The sequence below is a fragment of the Podarcis gaigeae genome (genome assembly GCF_964106915.1).
Source record: "Podarcis gaigeae genome assembly, chromosome: 18".
Lineage (NCBI taxonomy): Eukaryota > Metazoa > Chordata > Lepidosauria > Squamata > Lacertidae > Podarcis > Podarcis gaigeae.
The window spans coordinates 4,723,621-4,747,937 of record NC_139696.1 but is presented as its reverse complement, the minus strand read 5'-3'; the positions used below and the strand labels follow the sequence as shown (position 1 = coordinate 4,747,937).

At 47.4% G+C, this 24,317-nt stretch overlaps 1 protein-coding gene across 1 annotated transcript in view; it reads right to left on the bottom strand.

Annotated features, from left to right (window-relative positions):
• The window catches only part of LOC310835581 (interleukin-6 receptor subunit beta-like), a 32,792-nt gene that overhangs the window by 931 nt on the left and 7,544 nt on the right, over positions 1 to 24,317 (bottom strand). The window contains exons 2-13 of the mRNA XM_083720340.1: positions 23,355 to 23,478; positions 20,802 to 20,983; positions 16,546 to 16,700; positions 14,016 to 14,199; positions 11,250 to 11,332; positions 9,559 to 9,778; positions 7,840 to 8,025; positions 7,594 to 7,695; positions 6,698 to 6,844; positions 4,794 to 4,937; positions 2,101 to 2,197; positions 858 to 939 (exon numbers count right to left, since the gene is read on the bottom strand). Of these exons, the coding sequence (XP_083576466.1) occupies positions 858 to 939; positions 2,101 to 2,197; positions 4,794 to 4,937; positions 6,698 to 6,844; positions 7,594 to 7,695; positions 7,840 to 8,025; positions 9,559 to 9,778; positions 11,250 to 11,332; positions 14,016 to 14,199; positions 16,546 to 16,700; positions 20,802 to 20,983; positions 23,355 to 23,478 (1,706 nt within the window). The remainder of the gene's footprint in view (positions 1 to 857; positions 940 to 2,100; positions 2,198 to 4,793; positions 4,938 to 6,697; positions 6,845 to 7,593; positions 7,696 to 7,839; positions 8,026 to 9,558; positions 9,779 to 11,249; positions 11,333 to 14,015; positions 14,200 to 16,545; positions 16,701 to 20,801; positions 20,984 to 23,354; positions 23,479 to 24,317) is intronic.

Here is a 24,317-nt window from a genome sequence, read left to right as displayed (position 1 = left end):
CCAGAAGGCCCTCGACACTGGACCTCAGCGTCCGGGCAGAACGATGGGGGTGGAGACGCTCCTTCAGGACAAGAAGGGGCTTTAAGGGGCGTCCTTTAAAAATTCTGTCTCTCTGGTTGGACTGGTGTCATGCCCGTATTGTAGTTCTCTGGGTCCAGCGATGGTTACAGCCTCTGCTCAGTGATTGGTTGAACTGCCCTTAGGTCACAGAAGCACTGTGTTGGCCAATGATCCCATTGGCCGAGTCCTTAATGCCATCGGTTCCATGTTCTAATTGGGCTGCAATGCTTTTCTAATGCCCCTGCTCAGTGATTGGCTGAACTGCTCTTAGGTCACAGACAGGCTGTGTTTGAAGGCGCTTTTAACTGCCCAGGGTGTGTGTGTGGAGAAATCCCTTTTGTGCCAATCCAAGCCACCCACCCAAACAACACTATCCTGGCATGCCCACCAATAACAACACTTTGGAGGTCCCGAGTCGCAAGGTGGTTAGATTGGTCTCAGCTAGGGCCAGGGCCTTTTCAGCACTGGCCCCGACTTGGTGGAACACTCTGTCACAAGAGACCAGGGCCCTGAGGGATTTGACATCTTTCCGCAGGACCTGCAAGACGGAGCTGTTCCGCCTGGCCTTTATGTTTTTCTCCCCTTATGGCTTTGATTTATGGGCTTCTACTAAAACGAGGCTGCATTTTAAATTGTATTTTAACCCGTATTTTAACTCATATTTTAATTAACTGGGTTTTTTTCTTTCTTCTGTTACGTTTTATTGTCATTTTTTTGGTGTTAGCCGCCCTGAGCCCAGTTCTGGCCAGGGAGGGCGGGGTATAAATAAAAAAATATTATTATTTATTATTACTCACCAGACACATTTTTTGCGGTGCCCATGTAGCAAGGTTGCTTTTTGCCGGGTCGGGAATCGGTGGCCACAGGTATTTCCGAAGCCTGAAAAATCCAGAGACTTTAGTTAAAAGAGTGGAGGGAGGAAACCCCCCCCCCCAAAAAAAGGACTTCAACTGAAACGAGTTCGGAAAATTAAAAAGGAAAGCAAAATCTAGTTTCTGTTTTGTTTTTGGTTTTTAAAAAAATAATATTTATTCAAATTTTAAAGTTTACAAAGTGAAACAATAAAAAATAAAAATAAAAAAATACATAAGAAATACAAACAAACAATTAAAAACAACAACAGATCAGACCTTTGCATAGCTTTCTTTCCTTTACTAATTTCCTTGACCTCCTCACACCTCCCTTTTTTGTATTCTAGTTCAGTTAGATGTTTCAACAAATCCTTTCCAGCTTTGTTTTTATCCTAATAATTTATCTTAATATACTGTAATTCTCATCTTTCAGCAAAATCTAGTTTCTGAAGCACCAGTCCTCTCTCTCCTTGTTTAGCCCAAGCTACAAAATTGCATCCTAGCAGGCAGAAGATTTTGGTCCAGTTTCAAAGTGTCTCCTTCGCCGAATGAGTCTCGTATAATAATAATAATAATAATAATAATAATAATAATAATAATAATAATAATTTATACCTCGCCCATCTGGCTGGGCTTCCCCAGCCGCTCTGGGCGGCTTCCAACAAAATATTAAAATACATTAATGCATCAAACATTAAAAGCTTCCCTAAACAAGCAAGATGAGGTGTGTGTGTGTGTGTGTGGACAGGGCTGCCTCGGTGGTGGCCCCAGGCTTCCGAAATGTGCTTCTGAGGAAGCCCCACTGAGCCCTGGCACGGGGCATGCCAGCCTCTGCCAACCTGCTTCTCTCCAGATACTTTTGGACGACAATGCCCACCAGCCCAAGTCTGCATGCTGGCTGGTGCTGATGGGAGCTGTAGTTTGAAACAGCCATGGGGGCTTGAGGCTGGCGGGAGTTGTAGTATGAGATGGCTACAATGGCTGGAGCCATAGTCCAGAAGGGAGAGACTTTCCCACAGGTGTAGAAAGGGGCTCAGGGTGTTTTCTTGAGTCAAGTAGTCCCAAGCGGCAAAATGATTCCTTGAGGTTGTTATTTTTAAGAGAGAGAGAGAAGGAAAAGTTGGGAGCCCTAGCAAACGACAGGTTGGGCCTAGAGGGATGGGGAAAGCGATGCTTTGTGGATACGCACGACCGATGCTTCCATAGGCAGGCCAGCGACCCGGCAAGAAGGACGATGAGGAACCCCACGGATAGAACGGAGGAGAGAATTTCGGTTTCGCCGTAATCTGCCGAAAAAGCAGAGAGAGAAAGAGGGAGCTTCAGATCTCGGAGGCCGAGGCATTCAGCAAAGAGAAACTGTTAACGGAAAAAATCTGAGGGCTTCCTTGGACAAAAACAAAGACACCAACCAGGATAACTTGGAGCAAAACAGCAGCCTGTAGGCTTGGCCTTTATTGATGTGTTGCAACAGGGTGCTCCCCTCACCCGCAGGAGAGAGAAGGGACCCAGAAAAATGCCGTGCAAGGCCTTATAAAGACTTTTGAAATTGCCACCTTGTAGATCAAGACCACCCCCAGAAACATCATACATACATCACAGAAGGGGTGTAACCTAAGACCACCCCTGAGATATGTCATACCTACATCACTGAAAAGGCAGTCTTAAAACAGAAATTTGAATGTTGTTTTTCTCCTGTTGTTGTTTATCTCCTGTCTGGCAGGTTACTTGACTGGATTGCCTGGGGAGCCTGGCCAGTCTTTTGTAATGATAAATACTTAGTTCCTGGGCCAGGTCACAGGCTCACACCCTATTCAAACACAGACATACCCTTAAGACAGGATTTGTGAGGAAAGAGACAATGGGGAGATTTCCCACTTTGACCTTGCAGAGAAAACATTTGCTCAGTTTAGGAATAAAAAATAGCTTCAGGTCGGTCTTCCTGTGCTGATCTATGTACGTGTGGTTATGAACCTTGCCACATATCTAAGACCTCAAAATTCCTATCACAAAACTAACCCCCTCCTGCCATCCACAGGGATACAGCCACAGTATTGTCCATTTCATAGAATTACAAGGGGTTGGGAACCACTATGTAAAACAATACATAAAAGTTTTCTGCTCCATTGCGCCATCTAGTGTTGCATGTTTGCAATGCATTCAAAACACTTGTTTTTTTTACTAATGTAGCTGAGTCCTTGGAGTGTACTTCTGTATGTAATAGAATATGTAACATGTAACTCTTCCCCTCACCTTAGTTTTTATTACTTTTGGTTTCCCCTTCTGTTAGAATGTATCAGAAACGCAAATAAAACAAAGAAACAAATAAATTGACTGGTTCAGTGTAGAGCAACTGTAATGAGCAAGTAAAAGGTAAAGGTAAAGGGACCCCTGACCATTAGGTCCAGTCGTGGCCGACTCTGGGGTTGTGGCGCTCATCTTGCTTTACTGGCCGAGGGAGCCGGCGTACAGCTTCCAGGTCATGTGGCCAGCAGGACTAAGCCGCTTCTGGCGAACCAGAGCAGAGCATGGAAACGCCATTTACCTTCCCGCCACAGCGGTACCTATTTATCTACTTGCACTTTGGCGTGCTTTCGAACTGCTAGGTGGGCAGGAGCAGGGACCGAGCAACGGGAGCTCACCCCGTCGCGGGGATTTGAACCGCCGACCTTCTGATCCGCAAGCCCTAGGCTCTGTGATTTAACCCACAGTGCCACCCGCGACCCAATGAGCAAGTAAATGGGGGTAAAACATGGGCTTGTATGAAAATAACCCCACGGCTGCCTCTTTTAGAGGGGGCATCCAGTAAACGAGCTGCTTGGATAGTTTTATGGATCAGTACAAAAAGTTGCTGGATCTCGAGCGCTCCTGTTGCTTCTCCGTATTTTATCTTGCCATATAATAAATTGTAAGGGGGTCGTCACGCTTCTCCAATGGTCTGGCAGCTTCCAGAATGCAGCTTCCTACTGCCTGGTGGAAGAGGACCCTATTATCTCCCGCTTGGACTATTGCAACGCGCTCTACGTGGGGCTACCTTTGAAGGTGACCCAGAAACTGCAATTAATCCAGAATGCAGCAGCTAGACTGGTGACTGGGAGCAGCCACCGAGACCACATAGCACCGGTCCTGAGAGATCTGCATTGGCTCCCAGTACGTCTCCGAGCACAATTCAAAGTGCTGACCTTTAAAGCCCTAAACGGCCCAGTATATACTCCACCTCCATCGTTCTGCCCAGACACTGAGATCCAGCGCCGAGGACCTTCTGGCAGTTCCCTCATTGCGAGGTTACAGGGAACCAGACAGAGGGCCTTCTCGGTGGTGGCACCCTCCCTGTGGAACGCCCTCCCTTCAGATGTAAAGGAAATAAGCAGCTACAGTGGTGCCTCGCAAGACGAAATTAATCCATTCCGCAAGTCTCTTCATCTTGCGGTTTTTTTGTCTTGCGAAGCACGGCTATTAGCGGCTTAGTGGCTTTAAGAAAAAGGAAACAAACTCGCAAGAAGCAAGCCCATAGGGAAATTCGTCTTGCGAAGCACCTCAAAAAACAGAAAACTCTTTCTTCTAGCGAGTTTTTCGTCTTGCGAGGCATTCGTCTTGCGGGGCACCACTGTATCTTCTTTTAAAAAGACATCTGAAGGCAGCCCTGTTTAGGGAAGTTTTTAATATTTAAGGCTGTATTGTTTTTAACACTTGATTGGGAGCTGCCCAGAGTGGCTGGGGAAACTCAGCCAGATGGGCGGGGTATAAATAATGAATAATAAATTATTATTATTATTATTATTATTATTGGCACAATCATGGGGCTGAATGGGAAAGGTGGCAACACTTCGGACGCAGGGACGGAGTGAAAATGCAACCCCACGAAACCCCACCATGTTCCCTCACCGGAGTCCTTGGTATGGATGGTCAGAATGGGTCCGTCTGTGCTCCCTCCATCATTGGTGACAGCGATGAAGACCGTCACGGCGGAGCTAGGAGCCAGGCCTTCAATGAGGTAGCCGTGTACAGAGCAGTCCAGGACAACCGCCACTGGAAAACAAGACAGAGGGGCTGCCCCTGAGGCAAGAAGAAGGCTACAAAATGGCTACCAGCTATAGTCAGAAGAGGCTGCGATGCTTTTGAAGACCAGTTGCAAGAAACGCCAAGAGGGGAGAGTGGCGCTGTGCTTGGATCCTGCTTCCCATTAGGACGTTGGGTCGGTCACCCTGAGTACAGTGGTGCCTTGGTTCTCAAATGCCTTGGGACTCAAACGCCTTGGTTCCCAAACGCCGCAAACCCAGAAGTAAGTGTTCTGGTTCCTGAACGTTTTTCGGAAGCCAAACGTCTGACGCAGCTGCCGGCTATTGTTTCCGGGGCGCCTGAACCAATCAGAAGCCGTGCTTTGGTTTCCGAACATTTCGGAAGTCAAACAGACTTCTGAAGCGGATTAAGTTTGGCACTTTTGTTTTTGCTATTTATTTTGCGTGTTTGTGGCTTTGTCGGTTCATTGGTTTTTGTGACTGTGTGGAACCCAGTTCAGCTACTGATGGATAAAAGCCCCCAAAAAGCTACTGATGGATAAAAGCCCCCAAACAATGACTATAATCAGTGCAGGTAAGGGAAAAAATTAATTTTAATTTTTGTCATCTACAACACTGTCTTATTTATTTTATAGTGCAGTACAGTGGTACCTCGGGTTAAGTTCTTAATTCGTTCTGGAGGTCTGTTCTTAACCTGAAACTGTTCTTAACCTGAAGCACCACTTTAGCTAATGGGACCTCCTGCTGCTGCCACGCGATTTCTGTTCTCATCCTGAAGCAAAGTTCTTAACCCGAGGTAATATTTCTGGGTTAGGGGAGTCTGTAACCTGAAGTGTATGTAACCCGAGGTACCACTGTACATTGATTGTTGCTCTCATTTTATGGATCAGTGGTCTCGTTAGATAGTAAAATTCATGTCAAATTGCTGTTTTAGGGGTTGTTTTTATAAGTCTGGGACGGATTAATCCATTTTGCATTGCTTTCTATGGGAAAGCGTGCCTTGGTTTTGGAACGCTTTGGTTTTGTTCTGCTTGTGCGTAGGGGGGGGCAGCGTTAAAAATATACAACAAAGTTTCTCAAGGAGCTGAGATTTCTGCAGGTGCAACTCAGGCCCTCATCTAGCACCTGAGATCTTTGCGGGAGTTACTTTGACCCATTGAAATATGCCTTTTACCTCCTTAAGGCAGGGGTCAGCAAACCTTTTCAGCAGGGGCCCGGTCCACTGTCCCTCAGACCTTGTGGGGGGGCCAGACTATACAGTGGTACCTCAGGTTAAGTACTTAATTCATTCCAGAGGTCTGTACTTAACCTGAAACTGTTCTTAACTTGAAGCACCACTTTAGCTAATGTGGCCTCCTGCTGCCGCCGCGCCGCTGGAGCACGATTTCTGTTCTCATCCTGAAGCAAAGTTCTTAACCTGAAGCACTATTTCTGGGTTAACAGAGTCTGTAACCTGAGGTACCACTGTATTTTGGGGAAAAAAATAATGAACGAATTCCTATGCCCCACAAATAACCCAGAGATGCATTTTAAATAAAAGGACACATTCTACTCATGTAAATATACGCTGATTCCCGGACTGTCCACAGGCCGGATTGAGAAGGCGATTGGGCCAGATCCGGTCCCTGGGCCTTAGTTTGCCTACCCATGCCTTAAGGTCTAGAAACTTGGTGTGTCTTTTAAAAAAATGTTAAAGAAACCACAGAAGCATTTTTTGCAATGGGGGGGGGGGCGTGTTCCCTGTCAGAACAGAACAAAGCACACCCTTACTATGCTCATTGTCGCCCTCTTTTTTGTAGAAGACGGTGTAGTTTCGTATCACGCCTCCGCGTTCCTCCAAAGGGAGAATCTCCCACTGCAACTCGACCCGGGACTTCCAGACTCGGACGGGATATAGAGTCGGAGCACGGAGTGGAGCTGGAAAAAGAGTGAAGAAAGAGGGAATGGGGGGAGAGCGCGAAAGATGAGTATCCGTTTATAGACACACAAATCAGACTCTGCATCTACCGTATTTTTCGCCCCATAAGGCGCACCTAGTTTTTAGAGGAGGAAAACAAGAAAAAAAATATTCTGGATGAAACAGTGGATGTATGACTTTTGTGGTTCATGCTGTGGCCACAGACATGATATGTGATTTGGCGGTGAGTATCTCTCCTCAAGTATAGTTAAAGCTCTGGTTTTCCCAGTAGTGATGTATGGAAGTGAGAGCTGGACCATCAAGAAGGCTGATCGCCGAAGAATGGATGCTTTTGAATTCTGGTGCTGGAGGAGACTCTGGAGAGTCCCATGGACTGCAAGAAGATCCAACCTCTCCATTCGGAAGGAAATCAGCCCTGAGTGCTCACTGGAAGGACAGATCCTGAAGCTGAGGCTCCAAGACTTTGGCCACCTCATGAGAAGAGAAGACTCCCTGGAAAAGACCCTGATGTTGGGAAAGATGGAGGGTACAAGATGAAGGGGACGACAGAGGATGAGATGGTGGGACAGTGTTCTCGAAGCTACCAGCATGAGTTTGACCAAACTGCAGGAGGCAGTGGAAGACAGGAGTGCCTGGCGTGCTCTGGTCCAGGGGGTCACCAAGAGGTGGACACGACTAAATGACTAAACAACAACAACAAATAAGTTTCGATGGGTGGAATAATGGAATACTTTCTGGTCCCACCTACCAATCTGTTTGGAGTAAGCACTGGTTGAACCCGAAGCCCAGATCTTGCCATCTATGAGGGCGAAAACTTTTAGTTCATAGAGCTTTCCTGGCACGATTGTTTCTGGAGACGAATAAAGAGATTCCATAAGAGAGAAATTGGCGCAAAACTGTTGGGTTTCCCTGCTCCCCCCACCACCAGAATTCTGCTGACGCAACCCAGAACCACATTAGCTTCTTTTGCCGTTGCGTCACACGGTTGACTCACCTGTAATGAGCGCATGGCCAACGCTCGCTGGCTGATAACACCAGGATATATCTCTGCCCTCTTTTGCGGGTAGTTGACCCCATTCGAAAATGTAGACTGTCACTGGGTTGCTTGGGAGGGGCCAGCGTAAGAGGAGGCTGTGGTCCCCTGCTGGAGACAACAGGACGGGCAGCGGGGACAGGAGAGCTAGGAGCAAAAAAAAAAAAAGAACGTCACGGAATGCTCACCAACACTCCAAAACGCCAGTTCGGTCAGAAGATCCGAAGTTTGGGAGCAACAGCCGAGAAGGCCTTCTCCCTCGTTCCCCACCCCCAAGCGTGCCAGGGAACAGAGCTTCGCCCCAAAAAGTCTCAGGGCCTGTGCAGGTTTGTACAAGAGGATAAGGTAAAGGACCCCTGGACGGTTAAGTCCAGTCAAAGGTGACTATGGGGTTGTGGTGCTCATCTTGCTTTCGGGCCGAGGGAGCCAGCATTTGTCCGCAGACAGCTTTCCAGGCCGTGTGGCCGGCAGGACTAAACCGCTTCTGGCGCAACGGGACACCATGATGGAAACCAGATTGCACGGAAACACTGTTTAGCTTCCCGCCGCAGTGGTACCTATTAATCTACTTGCACCGGTGTGCTTTCGAACTGCTAGGTTGGCAGGAGCTGGGACAGAGCAATGGGAGCTCACCCCGTCATGGGCATTTGATCCGCGAACCTTCTGATCAGCAAGCCCAAGAGGCTCAGTGGCTTAGACCAGTGTTCCCCAACCTTGGGCCTCCAGCTGTTTTTGGACTACAATTCCCATCATCCTTGACCACTGGTATTGCTAGCGAGGGATGATGGGAGTTGTAGTCCAAAAACAGCTGGAGGCCCAAGGTTGGGGAACACTGGCTTAGACCACAGTGTGGCCGGTAGCAGACAGATGAGTCTGAGATGAGTGTAAAACAAAAGACAAAGGACCCCTGGATGGTTAAGTCCAGTCAAAGGCGACTATGGGGTTGCTGCGCTCATCTCGCTTTCGGGCCAAGGAAGCCAGTGTTTGTCCGCAGACAGCTTTCCGGGTCGTGTGGCCAGCAGAACTAAACTGCTTCTGGCGCAACGGGACATGTGACGGAAACCAGAGTGCACGGAAACGCTGTTTAGCTTCCCGCTGCAGTGGTACCTATTTATCTACTTGCACCGGCGTGCTTTCGAACTGCTAGGTTGGCAGGAGCTGGGAGAGAGCGACAGGAGGTCCCTCCATTGCGGGGATTCGAACCGCCAACCTTCTGAACAGAAAGCCCAGGAGGATGGGTGGTTTAGACCACAGTGGCACCCGCTCCCCTATGGGAGGATGCGGTCCTTCTGATAGCCTGGGCCTAAGGAATGTGTCCTTGAAGTCTTGCTTGCTTAACAAAAGCTCTTGCTGTGTGAATGTGAGTAGAATCCAGCCTATTGAACAAAGATAAAAATGGCATTTCCTGCCCACCTAGCAGTTCGAAAGCACGTCAAAGTGCAAGTAGATAACTAGGTACCGCTCCGGCGGGAAGGTAAACGGCGTTTCCGTGCACTGCTCTGGTTCGCCAGAAGCGGCTTAGTCATGCTGGCCACATGACCTGGAAGCTGTACGCCGGCTCCCTCGGCCAGTAAAGCGAGATGAGCACTGCATCCACAGAGTCGGCCATGACTGGACGTAATGGTCAGGGGTCCCTTTACCTAAAAATGGCATTTGCTGTTCCCCACCCTCCTACTTCACCTTCTTGACCGCCGGATGGCGGGACCACGAGTTTGGTCGGAGGAGACATGCCCACCATGTTGGTGGCCACCACAAGGAACGTAAATTCCTCTCCAGCCGGGAGGAGGAGGCTACACTGCAGGTCTGGAGTGAAGCATCGGAGCATTGCGGGCTCCCCTCTCTTTTGTGAGTGAAGGCTGTATCCCAGAATCTCGCCGTTTGCCTCCTTTGGGGTCAAGGGCTGAAAAGAGGAAGCAAAAGGAAATGTTTGCAACTGTTATAAGAAAAGAAACTGCTCCTTTTTCCCTTTTGTGGAATCCAAGAAAGACCTACATTGCCTCCCAGTATGTTTCCGAGCACAATTCAATGTGTTGGTGCTGACCTTGAAAGCCCTAAACGGCCCAGTATCCCTGAAGGAACGTCTCCACCCCCATCGTTCTGCCTGGACACTGAGGTCCTGCTCCGAGGGCCTTCTGGCGGTTCCCTCCCTGCGAGAAGCCAAGTTACAGGGAACCAGGCGGAGGGCCTTCTCGGTGGTGGCGCCCGCCCTGTGGAACGCCCTCCCACCAGACGTCAAAGAGAACAACCACTACCAGTCTTTTAGAAGACATCTGAAGGCAGCCCTGTTTAGGGAAGCTTTTATCGTTTGATGCATTACTGTATTTTAATATGTTGTTGTAAGCCACCCAGAGTGGCTGGGGAAGCCCAGCCAGATGGGCGGGGTATAAATAATAAATTATTATTATTATTATTATTGAGTCCTTAGGTAGGTTCTCTATTGGTAGGAGAAAATAACAGAGGCCAACCAGAGAATATTGAGAAGCAAAGCAGCTAGTAAGCCTGATCTTTATTAAACGGTTGCAACAGGGTCCCCTGCTCACCCCACGCAGGAAGGAGGAGGAACCCAGAACATTGGTGTGCAAGCTCTTATACAGACATTTGAAACTGCCTCCCCTGTAACTCAAGACCATCCACAAAACATCATGCATACATCACAGAGAGAGGTGGTCTCCAGCAGAAATTTGAGTGTGTTGCTTCTCTCCTGTCTGCCAGGATACCTGATACTGTAATGGCTTATCTGATTGCCTTTTCTGGGTAGCCTGGCCATTCCGTTTACCTTCCCGTCGCAGCAGTACCTATTTATCTACTTGCCCTGGCGTGCTTTCGAACTGCTAGGCGCTGTGGGTTAAACCACAGAGTCTAGGGCTTGCCAATCAGAAGGCCAGTGGTTCGAATCCCCGCAATGACGGGGTGAGCTCCCGTTGCTCGGTCCCTGCTCCTGCCAACCTAGCAGTCCGAAAGCACGTCAAAAGTGCAAGTAGATAAATAGGAACCACTCTGGCGGGAAGGTAAACGGCATTTCCGTGCGCTGCTCTGGTTTCGCCAGAAGCGGCTTAGTCCTGCTGGCCATATGACCCGGAAGCTGTACACCGGCTCCCTCGGCCAATAAAGCGAGATGAGCTCCACAACCCCAGAGTCGGCCACGACTGGACCTAATGGTCAGGGGTCCCTTTACCTTTACTTTACATCATATACACCAAATGCGGCCCTTCGGGACCTCAAGACGCTGTCTTTGTGCGGCGAATCTTTCACCCGTCCAGCAACAGGCTTGCGCTCAGACAATGGTGTTGGCACCATGCCGCCTGTGATTCTTGGCACATTGCAGAACCCTTTTACTCCACGGTGTTGGTGCATTGGGTATCCCTTCCTACCTTCCACATGAGGACGACCACTCTGTTTCCATAGCCATCGGAGTGTCCTAATTTTCTCCAAAGAGCTGGCCCTGTCGACGGAACTGCAGCAGAAACAAAACGCCGAGATTCAGTAAGGCCTAGGACCCTCGTACCTACGGGACCGCCTCTCCTGGTATGCCCCACGGAGTACCTTACGGTCTTCAAACAAAAACATCTTGGAGGCCCCGGGCCACAGGGAGGTTAGGCTGGCCTCGACCAGAGCCAGGGCTTTTTCGGCTGTGGCTCTGATCTGGTGGAACGCTCTGCCACAAGAGACCTGGGCCCTGCGGACTTGACATCTTTCCGCAAGGCCTGCAAGACAGAGCTGTTCCACCAGGCCTTTGGCCAAATCCCAGCCTGACTCCCTCCTTTGGCAATCTTCACAGAACTCTAGCCCAATGGTTGCCATTAATTTGATTTGAACTGATTTTATAATGAATTGATTTTAGAATGCTGTATTATTTTACTGTTGTGAGCCGCTCTGAGCCTGGCTTCGGCTGGGGAGGGCGAGATATACCGTATTTTTCACTCTATTAGACGCACCAGACCACAAGACGCACCTAGTTTTTGGAGGAGGAAAACAATAAAAATAATATTCTGAATCTCAGAAGCCAGAACAAGAGGGATCGCTGCGCAGTGAAAGCAGTGATCCCTCTTGCTGTTCTGGCTTCTGGGATAGCTGCGCAGCCTGCATTCGCTCCATAAGACGCGCACACATTTCCCCTTACTTTTTAGGAGGAAAAAAGTGAGTCTTATAGAGCAAAAAATACAGTAATGAATTGATTTCAGAATGTTGTATTATTTTACTGTTGTTAGCCACTCTGAGCCCAGCTTCGGCTGGGGAGGGCGGGATATAAATAAAATTTTATTATTATTAGATCAGAGAAAGCACTTTATTCACCCAGTGTAAACTACAGAATTCGCTCCACCGCCACCCCTGGGAGGCCGTGATTTTGGCCACCAAACTGGGATGACTTTGAAAGAAGATTAGACAAATTCACGGAGGAAAAGGCCAGAGGCTGTGTCTCCCAAGTTGGACTCAACAGTTCTTCCTTATACCAGTCACTGGGAGCCGCAGGATGGGAGAGCTGTGTTCGAATCCTGCTTGCGGGTTTCCCAGAACAGGATGCTGGACTACAGAGGCCATTGGCTAGATCCTGCAAACTCTTCTCATGCCAAGAGAACGCAGGAGGCGGAAAGAGATACACGACATTATGAAATTAGAGCAGGCATAGGCCAACTCGGCCCTCCAGATGTTTTGGGACTACAACTCCCATCCTCCCTAGCTAGCAGGACCAGTGGTCAGGGATGATGGGAGTTGTGGTCCCAAAACAGCTGAAATGAAATGAAGTGGTTCTAGTAATAAGGTAAAATAAGAATATGCAAGAATGGATTGATATTAGACGGAAATTTGAAGCTATAATATGTGAGGATAAATAATTAAGGATAAATTAAGAGGGTATGAATTTGCTGAACCAATTTTTAAATGGAATACAAAAAAGGGAGGTGTGAGGAAGTCAGGAAAATAAGTAAATGAACGGTGAGATATTAAAAAGAGGGATTTTTATTTTCTTTCTTTTTCTTTCTATGTTTAAATTTTTGTATTTTTGTGTTTTTGTGTTTTTCTTGTGTTTTTTGTTTATTGTCTTGCAACCTTTTTCTTGTTAAAAAACTTAATAAAATATCATTTAAAAACAAACAAACAAACAAACAAACAAACAAACAAACAAACAAACAAAACAGCTGGAGGGCCGAGTTTGCCTATGCCTGAATTAGAGGCATAGGCAAACTTGCGAGCATCTGAGTGCCCGTGTCGTATAATCATAGAATTATAGATGTCAGGGAACTCAGGGGGGAGAGGGGAAAAGCCGGCTGGATTATAGAGAACCCCCCCAAAGATCATGGAGGAGAGGAACCACGCCTCCAGTGGAGAGGAGCTTCAGGGCTCGGAGGAGGCGAGGTGGTGCCAGGACACAAGGCCTGGGCAAAGCGGGGAGGAGAGAGGTCCTCCGTTACCCACGCCCTCCTTGCAGAGTAAGCTTCCGCGCCGAGAGGGGAGGCGCAGACTGGGCGTCAAGAAACTACTCTGCTGGGGAAGGTTTAAGGACCACCCACTCACGGATTCTGCCAGTGAATGAGCCAGCCATGGGAGAGTGGTGCTCTGCACAGAGAAAGTTTATTTTGGCATCAAAAGCAAGGCTTCACAGCCGAGCAGGGAGGCATTAAAGCCCTAAATGGCCTCGGTCCTGTATCCCTGAAGGAGCATCTCCACCCCCATCGTTCAGCCCGGACACTGAGATCCAGCGCCGAGGGCCTTCTGGCGGTTCCCTCATTGTGAGAAGTGAGGTTACAGGGAACCAGACAGAGGGCCTTCTCGGTAGTGGCACCCGCCCTGTGGAACACCCTCCCTTAAGATGTGAAAGAAATAAGCAGCTATCATATCTTTAAAAGACATCTGAAGGCAGCCCTGTTCAGGGAGGTTTGTAATATTTAAGGCTGTATTGTTTTTAACACTTGATTGGGAGCCGCCCAGAGTGGCTGGGGAAACTCAGCCAGATGGGCGGGGTATAAATAAATTATTATTATTATTATTATTATTATTATTATTATTATTATTATTTGCCTGCTTGCTCTCGAGCAACCCCTTGGAACCTTAACAGTAGAGCTGGGAGGGTATCCCAGGGCCATCCAGACCAACCCCCTGCGATGCAGCGTCGCCTCTAAGCATAGCAGAGATCACCTTACCTTCAGGCAGGGTCCTCACAAATCTCTCATGGCTCCAGTCACTCCAGAACGGACGCCCGCCGCTGATGGCGAAGGAAACTTCATGGAGATATTTTGCCCTCACTCGGACAGAGTAGTTGGTGAAGGGGGCGACGTGGCAGATGTTTGCGAAGCCAGGGGCATTTTCAGATGATGTAAAATTGACCTTTGCGGGAGGAGAAATATTGGGGAGTGGGGGAGTACTTGGTTTGTTTTTAAAGATGATCTGCCACTGCAAAATGAGGCGGATGAAATACCGTATTTTTAGCTCTATAAGACTCACTTTTCCCCTCCTAAAAAGTAAGGGGAAATGTGTGTGCGTCTTATGGAGCGAATGCAGGCTGCGCAGCTATCCCAGAAGCCAGAACAGCAAGAGGGATTGCTGCTTTCACTGCACAGCGATCCCTCTTGCTGTTCTGGCTTCTGAGATTCAGAATATTTTTTTCTTGTTTTCCTCCTCCAAAAACTAGGTGCGTTTTGTGGTCTGGTGCGTCTTATAGAGCGAAAAATACGGTACTCTTATTCGGTTGGTAAGTAGAGGCAGATCTACCTGATTTGCCAAATCTCAGCCATCCTTTGAAATTGGTACATGTCTGGATTTTGCAATGCGGCCCTCCAACAAACTAATGCGTACAAAAAAAAGCACTCGATAAGGTAAAGTGTGCCCATAAACGCATTCATGAAAATGACATGCAAAATGCATTACAGTGGTAAGTAATTTATTCTGGAGGTCTGTTCTTAACCTGAAACTGTTCTTAACCTGAAGCACCACTTTAGCTAATGGGGCCTCCTGCTGCTGCTGCGCCACCGCTGCATGATTTCTGTTCTCATCCTGAAGCAAAGTTCTTAACCTGAAGCACCATTTCTGGGTTAGCGGAGTCTGTAACCTGAAGCGTATGTAACCCGAGGGACCACTGTAAATTATGTGAAACTGTGTAGCCAAAATGTGAATATTAGGGCAAACGGCTTTTAAAGATTTGTCTGGAGAAATTAGCTCTACAATGCTGATGAGGTTTAATGAGGACTTTTTAAAAAAAAAAAAAAGAAGAAGACTGGAACTTAAGACTCGCGACCGGTGTTATGTGGTCTTGGCTGCTAAACCCATTGAACTAGCTGAGTCTAGCTGCTGCATTCTGGATTTGTTGTTTTTTCCGGGTCACCTTCAAAGGTAGCCCCACAAAGAGCGCATTGCAGTAGTCCAAGCGGGAGATAACCAGAGCATGCACCCCAACACCCATTTCCTTGTCCTTCTGATGGCAGCCCTGTTTAGGGAAGTTTTTAATATTTGATGTTTTATTCTGTTTTTAATCTTGTTGGGAGCCCCCCAGTGTGGCTGGGGAAGCCCAGCTGGATGGACGGCATATAAATAATAAATTATTATTATTATTATTACCTTCCTCTAATGTTTCCCAGGCTGTGTATACACCATTCATTTAAAGCACATTCACTGCCCTGGGAACCGTACTTTGCCCCTCATAGAGCTACGATTCCCAGAACTCTCAATAAACTGCAGTTCTCAGGATTCTTAGAGGGCCGTGTGATTTGACTATGCATGGGATATAGTCAGATTTGCGATACGATGATCTTTATTGTCATTGTCCCATACAGATCAAGGAAATCTACACCAGACATTCAGAAACCAACAAGCCTGCTATCCCAGCCTAGTGAGCCCCCTCACTAGGTACCCCATACTTAAATAAACTCTGGTACCCCATAATTAAATATACTCCCACAGAGACTACCTTAAAAAGGTAAAGGGACCCCTGACCATTAGGTCCAGTCGTGGCCGACTCTGGGGTTGCGGCGCTCATCTCGGCGTACAGCTTCCGGGTCATGTGGCCAGCAGGACTAAGCCGCTTCTGGCGAACCAGAGCAGCGCACGGAAACGCCGTTTCCCTTCCCGCCGGAGTGGTACCTATTTATCTACTTGCACTTTGACGTGCTTTCGAACTGCTAGGTGGGCAGGAGCAGGGACCGAGCAACAGAAGCTCACCCTGTCGCGGGGATTCGAACCGCTGACCTTCTGATCGGCAAGTCCTAGGCTCTGTGGTTTAACCCACAGCGCCACCTGTGTCCCTTACCCTGCGTTTAAAACCAAATTGCATTTGGATAGAAACTGTTTCTCAGGCGGCTAGTTCTAGTCTTTATAACCCTGTACCTTCTTCCAGAAGGCAGAAGCTGAAAGAGATCATTTCCTGGGTGCGCACTATCCTGCGCTATCTCTGCTGCTTTCTTATGCCACCTGGAAACGTAGATTTGATCCAAGGTGGGAAGAGTGCACCCAATTATTCTCTCTGCAGTCTGGACAGCGTTGTTTCCCCCCCTGGCCGTGCAGCTCCCAAACCACACGCACAGACCATAAGTTAATACACTCTCAACAGTACAATTTGCAAGCCCCCTTGGGGCAGGGACCTGTCTTTCAATCAAACGTCAAGGCACAGAGCGCTACACAAATACGTAGCAACAGATCTGTGCCACAGAAGCCACTGGGCAGAGGATCCTGTTTGCTCACCTGCTTCCAAGTCGTCTCTGCCACATCACGGAACTGGATCTCGTACTCTGTCTCTAACACAGACAGCACCTCATCGCCGGGGATGTTCCATTCCAGGTAGAAGCACTGCGACTTGTTTGCTTCAGCAATGCTAACCTCAGGCGCGCTCAGTTTCACTAGATGTGGGGTGGGAAGAGAAAGTTGGTATCTGTATCCAACGGTGCGGTGTCAAACCCAGAAGGGCAGGGGTCCCGTCTTGATACTCGCAGCAATGCCCCCTTTGAAGATTATACAACCTTCTTGGATTCTACAATAATCTCATAGTTGTGCAATAATGATAATACAGGGGTACCTTGCTTCCCAAACTTAATCCGTTCCGGAAGTCTGTTCCAAAACCAAAGCATTCTAAAACCAAGGCACGCTTTCCCATAGAAAGCAATGCAAAATGGATTAATCCGTTCCAGACTTTTAAAAACAACCCCTAAAACAGCAATTTAACATGAAATTTACTATCTAACAAGACCATTGAGCCATAAAATGAAAGCAATGAACAATGTACAGTTCTATAAAATAAATAAGACAGTACTGATAAAATAAAAACTATTTATCTCTCTCTTATCTGCACTGATGATAGTCATTGTTTGGATGGGGGGCTTTTATCCATTTCTGCAGTCACACAATCAATCCAATCAATCAATCAATCAATCAATCAATCAGTAGCTGAACTGGGTTCCACACAGTCACAAAAACAAGTCACAAAAACGAAGTCACAAGCCACAGTCACAAAAACAAGTCACAAAAACGAAGTCACAAGCCACAGTCACAAAAACCAAGTCACAAGCCACAGTTACAAGTTAGTCCCATAAAACGAAGAACCAGTCACAGTCAAAAAAACGGAAAAGCCACACACAAAAACCGCAAAAAAATAGCGAAAACAAAAGCTCCAAATATCACCTCTGTGTTGTGTGGGTGCTCAGGACTCAACAGCTGACAGACTCAACAGCTGGTTAGCAGCAGGGGACTCAATTTACAAACGGAACACACTCAACAGGAAGCGGAACATGTTCTGCTTCCAAGGCAAAGTTCACAAACCAGAATACCTACATCCAGGTTTGAAGTGTTCTATTTACACGTTGTTCATAAACTAAGCTGATCTACCTAATTTGCCAAATGACAGCCATCCTTTGAAATTGGTACATGTCTGAATTTTGCAATGCGGCCCTCCAACAAAGTAACGTGTACAGACAAAAAAAGCACTCGATAAGGTAAAGTGTCCCTATCAATACATGCATTCGTGAAAATGGCATGCAAAATGCATTATATTATGTGAAATTGCGTAGCCAAAACGTGAATATTAGGGCAAATAGCTCCCAGAGATTTGTCAGGAGAAATTAGCACAGCCTAGGACCCTCGTACCTACGGGATCGCCTCTCCCGGTATGCCCTACGGAGAGCCTCAAGGTCCATAAATAGCAACACCCTAGAGGTCCCGGGCCCTAAGGAAGTTAGATTAGCCTCAACCAGAGCCAGGGCCTTTTCAACTCTGGCTCCGGCCTGGTGGAACGCTCTGTCTCTTGAGACCAGGGCCCTGCAGGATCTGATCTCTTTCCGCAGGCCCTGTAAGACAGAGTTGTTCTGCCTGGCCTTTGGCTTAGAGCCAGTTTGATTCCCTCCCCCTCCCCCTCTTTCTTTTTCCTTTTTCCATTCTCCTCCTGTGATGAGGCTGCAATTTAATAATATTTTAATGTTTCAATATTTTAATTATTGTATTTTAACCTTGTTTTTAAGTTGTATTCATTCAATTTGTTTTTATTATTGCTTGTTAGCTGCCCTGAGGCCGGCCTTGGCTGGGGAGGGCGGGGTAATAATAATAATAATAATAATAATAATAATAATAATAATAATTACAATGCTGATGTGGGTTTGTGAGGACTTAAATCAATCAAATGGACTGGAACTTAAGACTATAAACTTTAGAAACTGACCCACCTCCTTCCACTCTGATTGGCTCCAGTCAGCAGGAAAGGCGAGGAGACAAGTCTTCTTAGTGGCTGAAAAGCTCCCCTTTCATGCTGATTGGGTGGCTCTCAGGCAATGGAGGCAGACTCCCTGCTAGAACCCAGTTGCAGAATTAGCAAAGGGGTCTTCCACACCCTGCCCTGCAACCCTGAACAGCCAGTGGATCAAAGGAGAGGGATCCACTTGTTTTGCCATCTAGCCAACTTGTTCTGCTCAAAGCAGCAGGGTGTACCGGTCAGGCAATGACTGGGCAGATCTGGGTTCGAATTCCCTACACAACCATGAAGCTCAGTGGGTGATGGAAGACACTGGGGACACACCCTTTCTCTCTTTTTCAGCCTAGCCTACCTCGCAGTGAAGGAATGGGTTTCCCAAATCTAAAATCTGACTGTGCAGTCAGTCTGAAACGGGCCCCAAAATCCCATTCTCCCTTCTCCAAGGGTGCATTAGCTAAAAACCATTAACTTGAGCTCTTGAGCAAATGTATAACAGGAAACCATCTGTATAAACAGAGCTCTCTCCTTTATCAGTCCGTGACGCCTAATGAATGGCCTTGTCAGTTCCAAAGTGGAGCAGGGATGACACATCTGGGTCTTATCTTACATCCTGACCACACTGACACACAGACCTTGTCAGCCCCCCAAGAACGGCGCCAAGAGTGCTCTTAGAGTTGGTGACCTTCTTACCCCAAGATAAGGAATACAGGAAAAGGAACACCCTTTTATGGTCTAGAGTACCAGAACAGGAACATCTGTGCTGTCAACTTACGTGTATAAGCTTACGTGTATGGATTCCTGGGGAAGGGGGGAGAGGGTGCCTGGAGGATATATATACTGCATGGAATCTCTCATTTCATAGAATCATAGAATCATAGAGTTGGAAGAGACCCCAAGGGCCATCGAGTCCAACCCCCTGCCAAGCAGGAAACACCATCAGAGCACTCCTGACATCTGGTTGTCAAGCCTCTGCTTAAACACCTCCAAAGAAGGAGACTCCACCACACTCCTTGGCAGCAAATTCCACTGTCGAACAGCTCTTACTGTCAGGAAGTTCTTCCTAATGTTTAGGTGGAATCTTCTTTCTTGTAGTTTGGATCCATTGCTCCGTGTCTGCTTCTCTGGAGCAGCAGAAAACAACCTTTCTCCCTCCTCTATGTGACATCCTTTTATATATTTGAACATGGCTATCATATCACCTCTTAACCTCCTCTTCTCCAGGCTAAACATGCCCAGCTCCCTTAGCCGTTCCTCATAAGGCATCGTTTCCAGGCCTTTGACCATTTTGGTTGCCCTCCTCTGGACACGTTCCAGTTTGTCAGTGTCCTTCTTGAACTGTGGTGCCCAGAACTGGACACAGTACTCCAGGTGAGGTCATGTTGTTACGTAGTTGCATTGTCTTATACTTCCTGGTTGTCCCGCAGTTGTGTTCTAAGCTATAAATCAAGCACTGCTAGGAGTTGATTCCCTTTATTTCCCACTGTATTTCTTATCAATTAAAAAATATGGTGTAAAAAAAATGGTATATTCTGAAAGTGTGGCCCAGAGAAGAAGAAGAGAGAACCACTGCCCTAGAGCACTCCTGACATCTGGTTGTCAAGCCTCTGCTTCAAGACCTCCAAAGAAGGAGACTCCACCACACTCCTGGGCAGCAAATTCCACTGGCAAACAGCTCTTACTGTCAGGAAGTTCTTCCTAATGTTTAGGTGGAATCTTCTTTCTTGTAGTTTGGATCCATTGCTTCGTGTCCGCTTCTCTGGAGCAGCAGAAAACAACCTTTCTCCCTCCTCTATGTGACATCCTTTTATATATTTGAACATGGCTATCATATCACCTCTTAACCTCCTCTTCTCCAGGCTAAACATGCCCAGCTCCCTTAGCCGTTCCTCATAAGGCATCGTTTCCAGGCCTTTGACCATTTTGGTTGCCCTCCTCTGGACACGTTCCAGTTTGTCAGTGTCCTTCTTGAACTGTGGTGCCCAGAACTGGACACAGTACTCCAGGTGAGGTCTGACCAGAGCAGAATACAGTGGCACTATTACTTCCCTTGATCTAGATGCTATACTCCTATTGATGCAGCCCAGAATTGCATTGGCTTTTTTAGCTGCCGCGTCACACTGTCGGCTCATTTCTTTGGACTTGCTGTGAACTGACCACACAAGTGCCTTCTGCTATCCGGAGAGCAGAATAAACTCTTTCTCTGAATCAACCTCTAAAAAGGCTACAGCGGGGTTGTTGTGGAGAGGGGACTTTCCTTGCTTACCTATGCTCATTCCATGAATGCACATTTCCGGAGCGCTCACTTGGACGCCTCGACTCTTGGCAGTTAGCTTTATTTTGTAGAAAGCAAAGAGGTTCTCCACCGGGACGCCGCACGCGCTGTCTCCCTGGGTGGCGTCACAGCTTCTCATGTGGCCAAAATCCATTTGACAGCGGCCAGCTTCTCTGGAAAAAAATAAACAGGTGGGAGGACTGCTTAGCAGCTGTGGGTTCAAGGGGCAGGGGTGGAGAACCAGTGAGCCTCGGAACCCTCCTTTAGAAATTTCCCAGAATGCCCTATCTGCAGCGTTGCTTCAGGGGATTGTGGGAAATTAAAAAATGGCGGCTCCAAGCTGCTCTGTAGGTAGAGCCTAGGGTAAGAAAACTCTTACACCCAGCATGGGGAATCCTGTAGCTCGCCAGATGTTTTGTGGGACTACAGAAAGAGGAATACCATCCCTTATCCAAGCTGGTTGGAGCTGATGAGAACTGGAAGCCCCAGAACATTGGTTTTGAAAGCTGTACAACAGAAAGGATCAATGAAAGTTGTTGTCAAAATAAAAATAAACATTCGTTCGTTCCTTGGTTGATACTTGTTTTGTACACCATTCTGAAATTCAATTCACCGTATTTTTCGCTCTATAAGACACGCCAGACCACAAGACGCACCTAGTTTTGGGAGGAGGAAAACAAGAAAAGAAATATTCTGAATCTCAGAAGCCAGAACAGCAAGAGGGATCGCTGCGCAGCGAAAGCAGCAATCCCTCTTGCTGTTCTGGCTTCTGGGATAGCTGCACAGCCTGCATTCGCTCCATAAGACGCCCACACATTTCTCCTTACTTTTTAGGAGGGAAAAAGTGAGTCTTATAGAGCAAAAAATATGGTAACATGACCTCCGATCTTCCCATTGTGTTCCGAGTCCTTAAATACGCACTTAATTTTATTTTCAGTCTGCTTTGGATGGGTTGGTTTCTCCCTTCCAACCTTTTGATTAAAATTCTGGCGGCTACTGTAGCGTACATGACGATGTCCCTAAACTTTTTTGGGATTTCATTACCCATAATTCCTAGCAGGAAGGCTTCGGGTTTTTTAGGGAAGGAACATTTGAAAATGTTGATGAATTCATTGTAAATCCAGTTACAGATAGGTAGCCGTGTTGGTCTGCCATAGTCAAAACAAAATAAAAAAATTCCTTCCAGTAGTACCTTAAAGGCCAACTAAGTTAGTTCTTGGTATGAGCTTTCGTGTGCATGCACACTTCTTCAGATACACTGAAACAGAAGTCACCAGACCCTTCTATATAGTGAGAAGGTGGGGAGGGGTATTACTCAGAAGGGTGGTGGGATTGGGTGATTGGCAGATAGCTGTGATGAGCCTGTTGACGACTCTTAACGACTGCAATAGGTCTTACAGGAAAAAGCAAGGGGTGAGAAGCAGCTTCTGCTGTTGAATTGCAACTTATCACCAAACTTAAAACCATGGAGAGACCTGGTCTGAACAAAGACATTGGCTTCTTATCTCATTATACATGACAAAGCCATTTTTCACCTTCTCACCCCTTGCTTTTTCCTGTAAGACCTATTGCAGTCGTTAAGAGTCGTCAACAGGCTCATCACAGCTATCTGCCAATCACCCAATCCCACCACCCTTCTGAGTAACACCCCTCCCCACCTTCTCACTATATAGAAGGGTCTGGTGACTTCTGTTTCAGTGTATCTGAAGAAGTGTGCATGCACACGAAAGCTCATACCTAGAACTAACTTAGTTGGTCTTTAAGGTGCTACTGGAAGGAATTTTTTAATTTTGTTTTCATTGTAAATCGTTTCCCAAAATTGTCTAATCTTTTGACAGTTCCACCACATGTGGATGCATGTACCTTCAGTCTCCAGACACACTGCCCTGGTTTGCACCGCAGGGTGGTCACTTTGGGGCTGGTCATGCAGTGTTTTGACTTCACGCTCAGAGGCGCACGCCATTGTCTCCCAAGGTATTGGATGCCAACATTGCTGCAGTTGCCTTGCCAAGGTCAAGGTCAAGGACCCCTGGACGGTTAAGTCCAGCGAAAGGCGACTATGGGGTTGCGGCGCTCATCTCTCTTTCAGGACAAGGGAGCCGGCGTTTGTCCTCAGACAGCTTTCTGGGTCATGTGGCCAGCAGGACTAAACCGCTTTTGGCTCATAACGGAAACCAGAGCGCATGGAAACGCTGTTTACCTTCCCGCTGCAGTGGTACCTATTTATCTACTCACTCTGATGTGCTTTCGAACTGCTAGCTTGGCAGGAGCTGGGACAGAGCAATGGGAGCTCACCCCGTCATGGGGATTCGAACCGCCGACCTTCTGATCGGCAAGCCCAGGAGGCTCAGTGGTTTAGACCCCAACGCCACCTGCTTGTCTAGCTAAGCATTGAAGGAGAGATTGCTGGTTACAGTGGAACCCAGGTAGACAAAATTGTCAACCACCTCAAGCAATGATAACAATAATATTCCAACGTGCTGATTTGTACGACACTGTGTGGTCCTATATCTCTGACATCCCAGAGGCAGGCGAGGGACTTACTCTGTGACGTGGAGCCTGTATGTAGTTTCGGGACCCATACCCAGCAACGGGTTCCAGTAGCACGTGATGTTTTTAGCCCAGAAGCTGACACAGTATTCAAGCTTCAGGCTCCTTGGAGCCAGTCCTGAGAAATACAAGGAGAGAAACGAAAAATAGAAACTTTTACTTATACTCCCCCGCCCCCCGCACACACCTGGTACCCTCCAAATCATTCAATTCAAAGTGTTGGTGCTGACCTTTATCTCCCGCTTGGACTACTGCAATGCACTCTACGTGGGGCTGCCTTTGAAGGTGAACCAGAAACTACAACTAATCCAGAATGCCGCAGTCAGACTGGTGACTGGGAGCAGCCACCAAGACCATATAACACCAGTCTTGAAAGACCTTGGGCTCCCAGTACTTTTCCAGGCACAATTCAAAGTGTTGGTGCTGACCTTTAAAGCCCTAAACGGCCTCGGCCCAGTATCCCTGAAGGAGCGTCTCCCCCTCCATCGTCCAGCCCGGACACTGAGGTCCAGCACTGAGGGCCTTCTGGCGGTTCCCTCCCTGCAAGAAGTGAGGTTACAGGGAATCAGGCAGAGGGCCTTCTCGGTGGTGGCTCCCTCCCTGTGGAATGCCCTCCCATCATATGTCGAGGAAATAAACAACTATATGACATTCAGAAGACACCTGAAGGCAGCCCTCTTTAGGGAAGTTTTTAATGTCTGATGTTTTGTCGCTTTTTTGTTGTTATTATTAATATTCTGTTGGGAGCTGCCCAGAGTGGTTGGGGAAACCCAGTCAGATGGGCAGGGTATAAATAAATTATCAATTATTATTATTATTATTATTATTATTATTATTATTATTATTATTATTATTCTCCACGCAGTCACAGCAGTTCAGCCAATCCATGTCGGACGCTCTCTGCTGCACAGTTCAGTACTAAATTGTCAGGTGGGTGGGTTGGGTTTCAAATAAGGG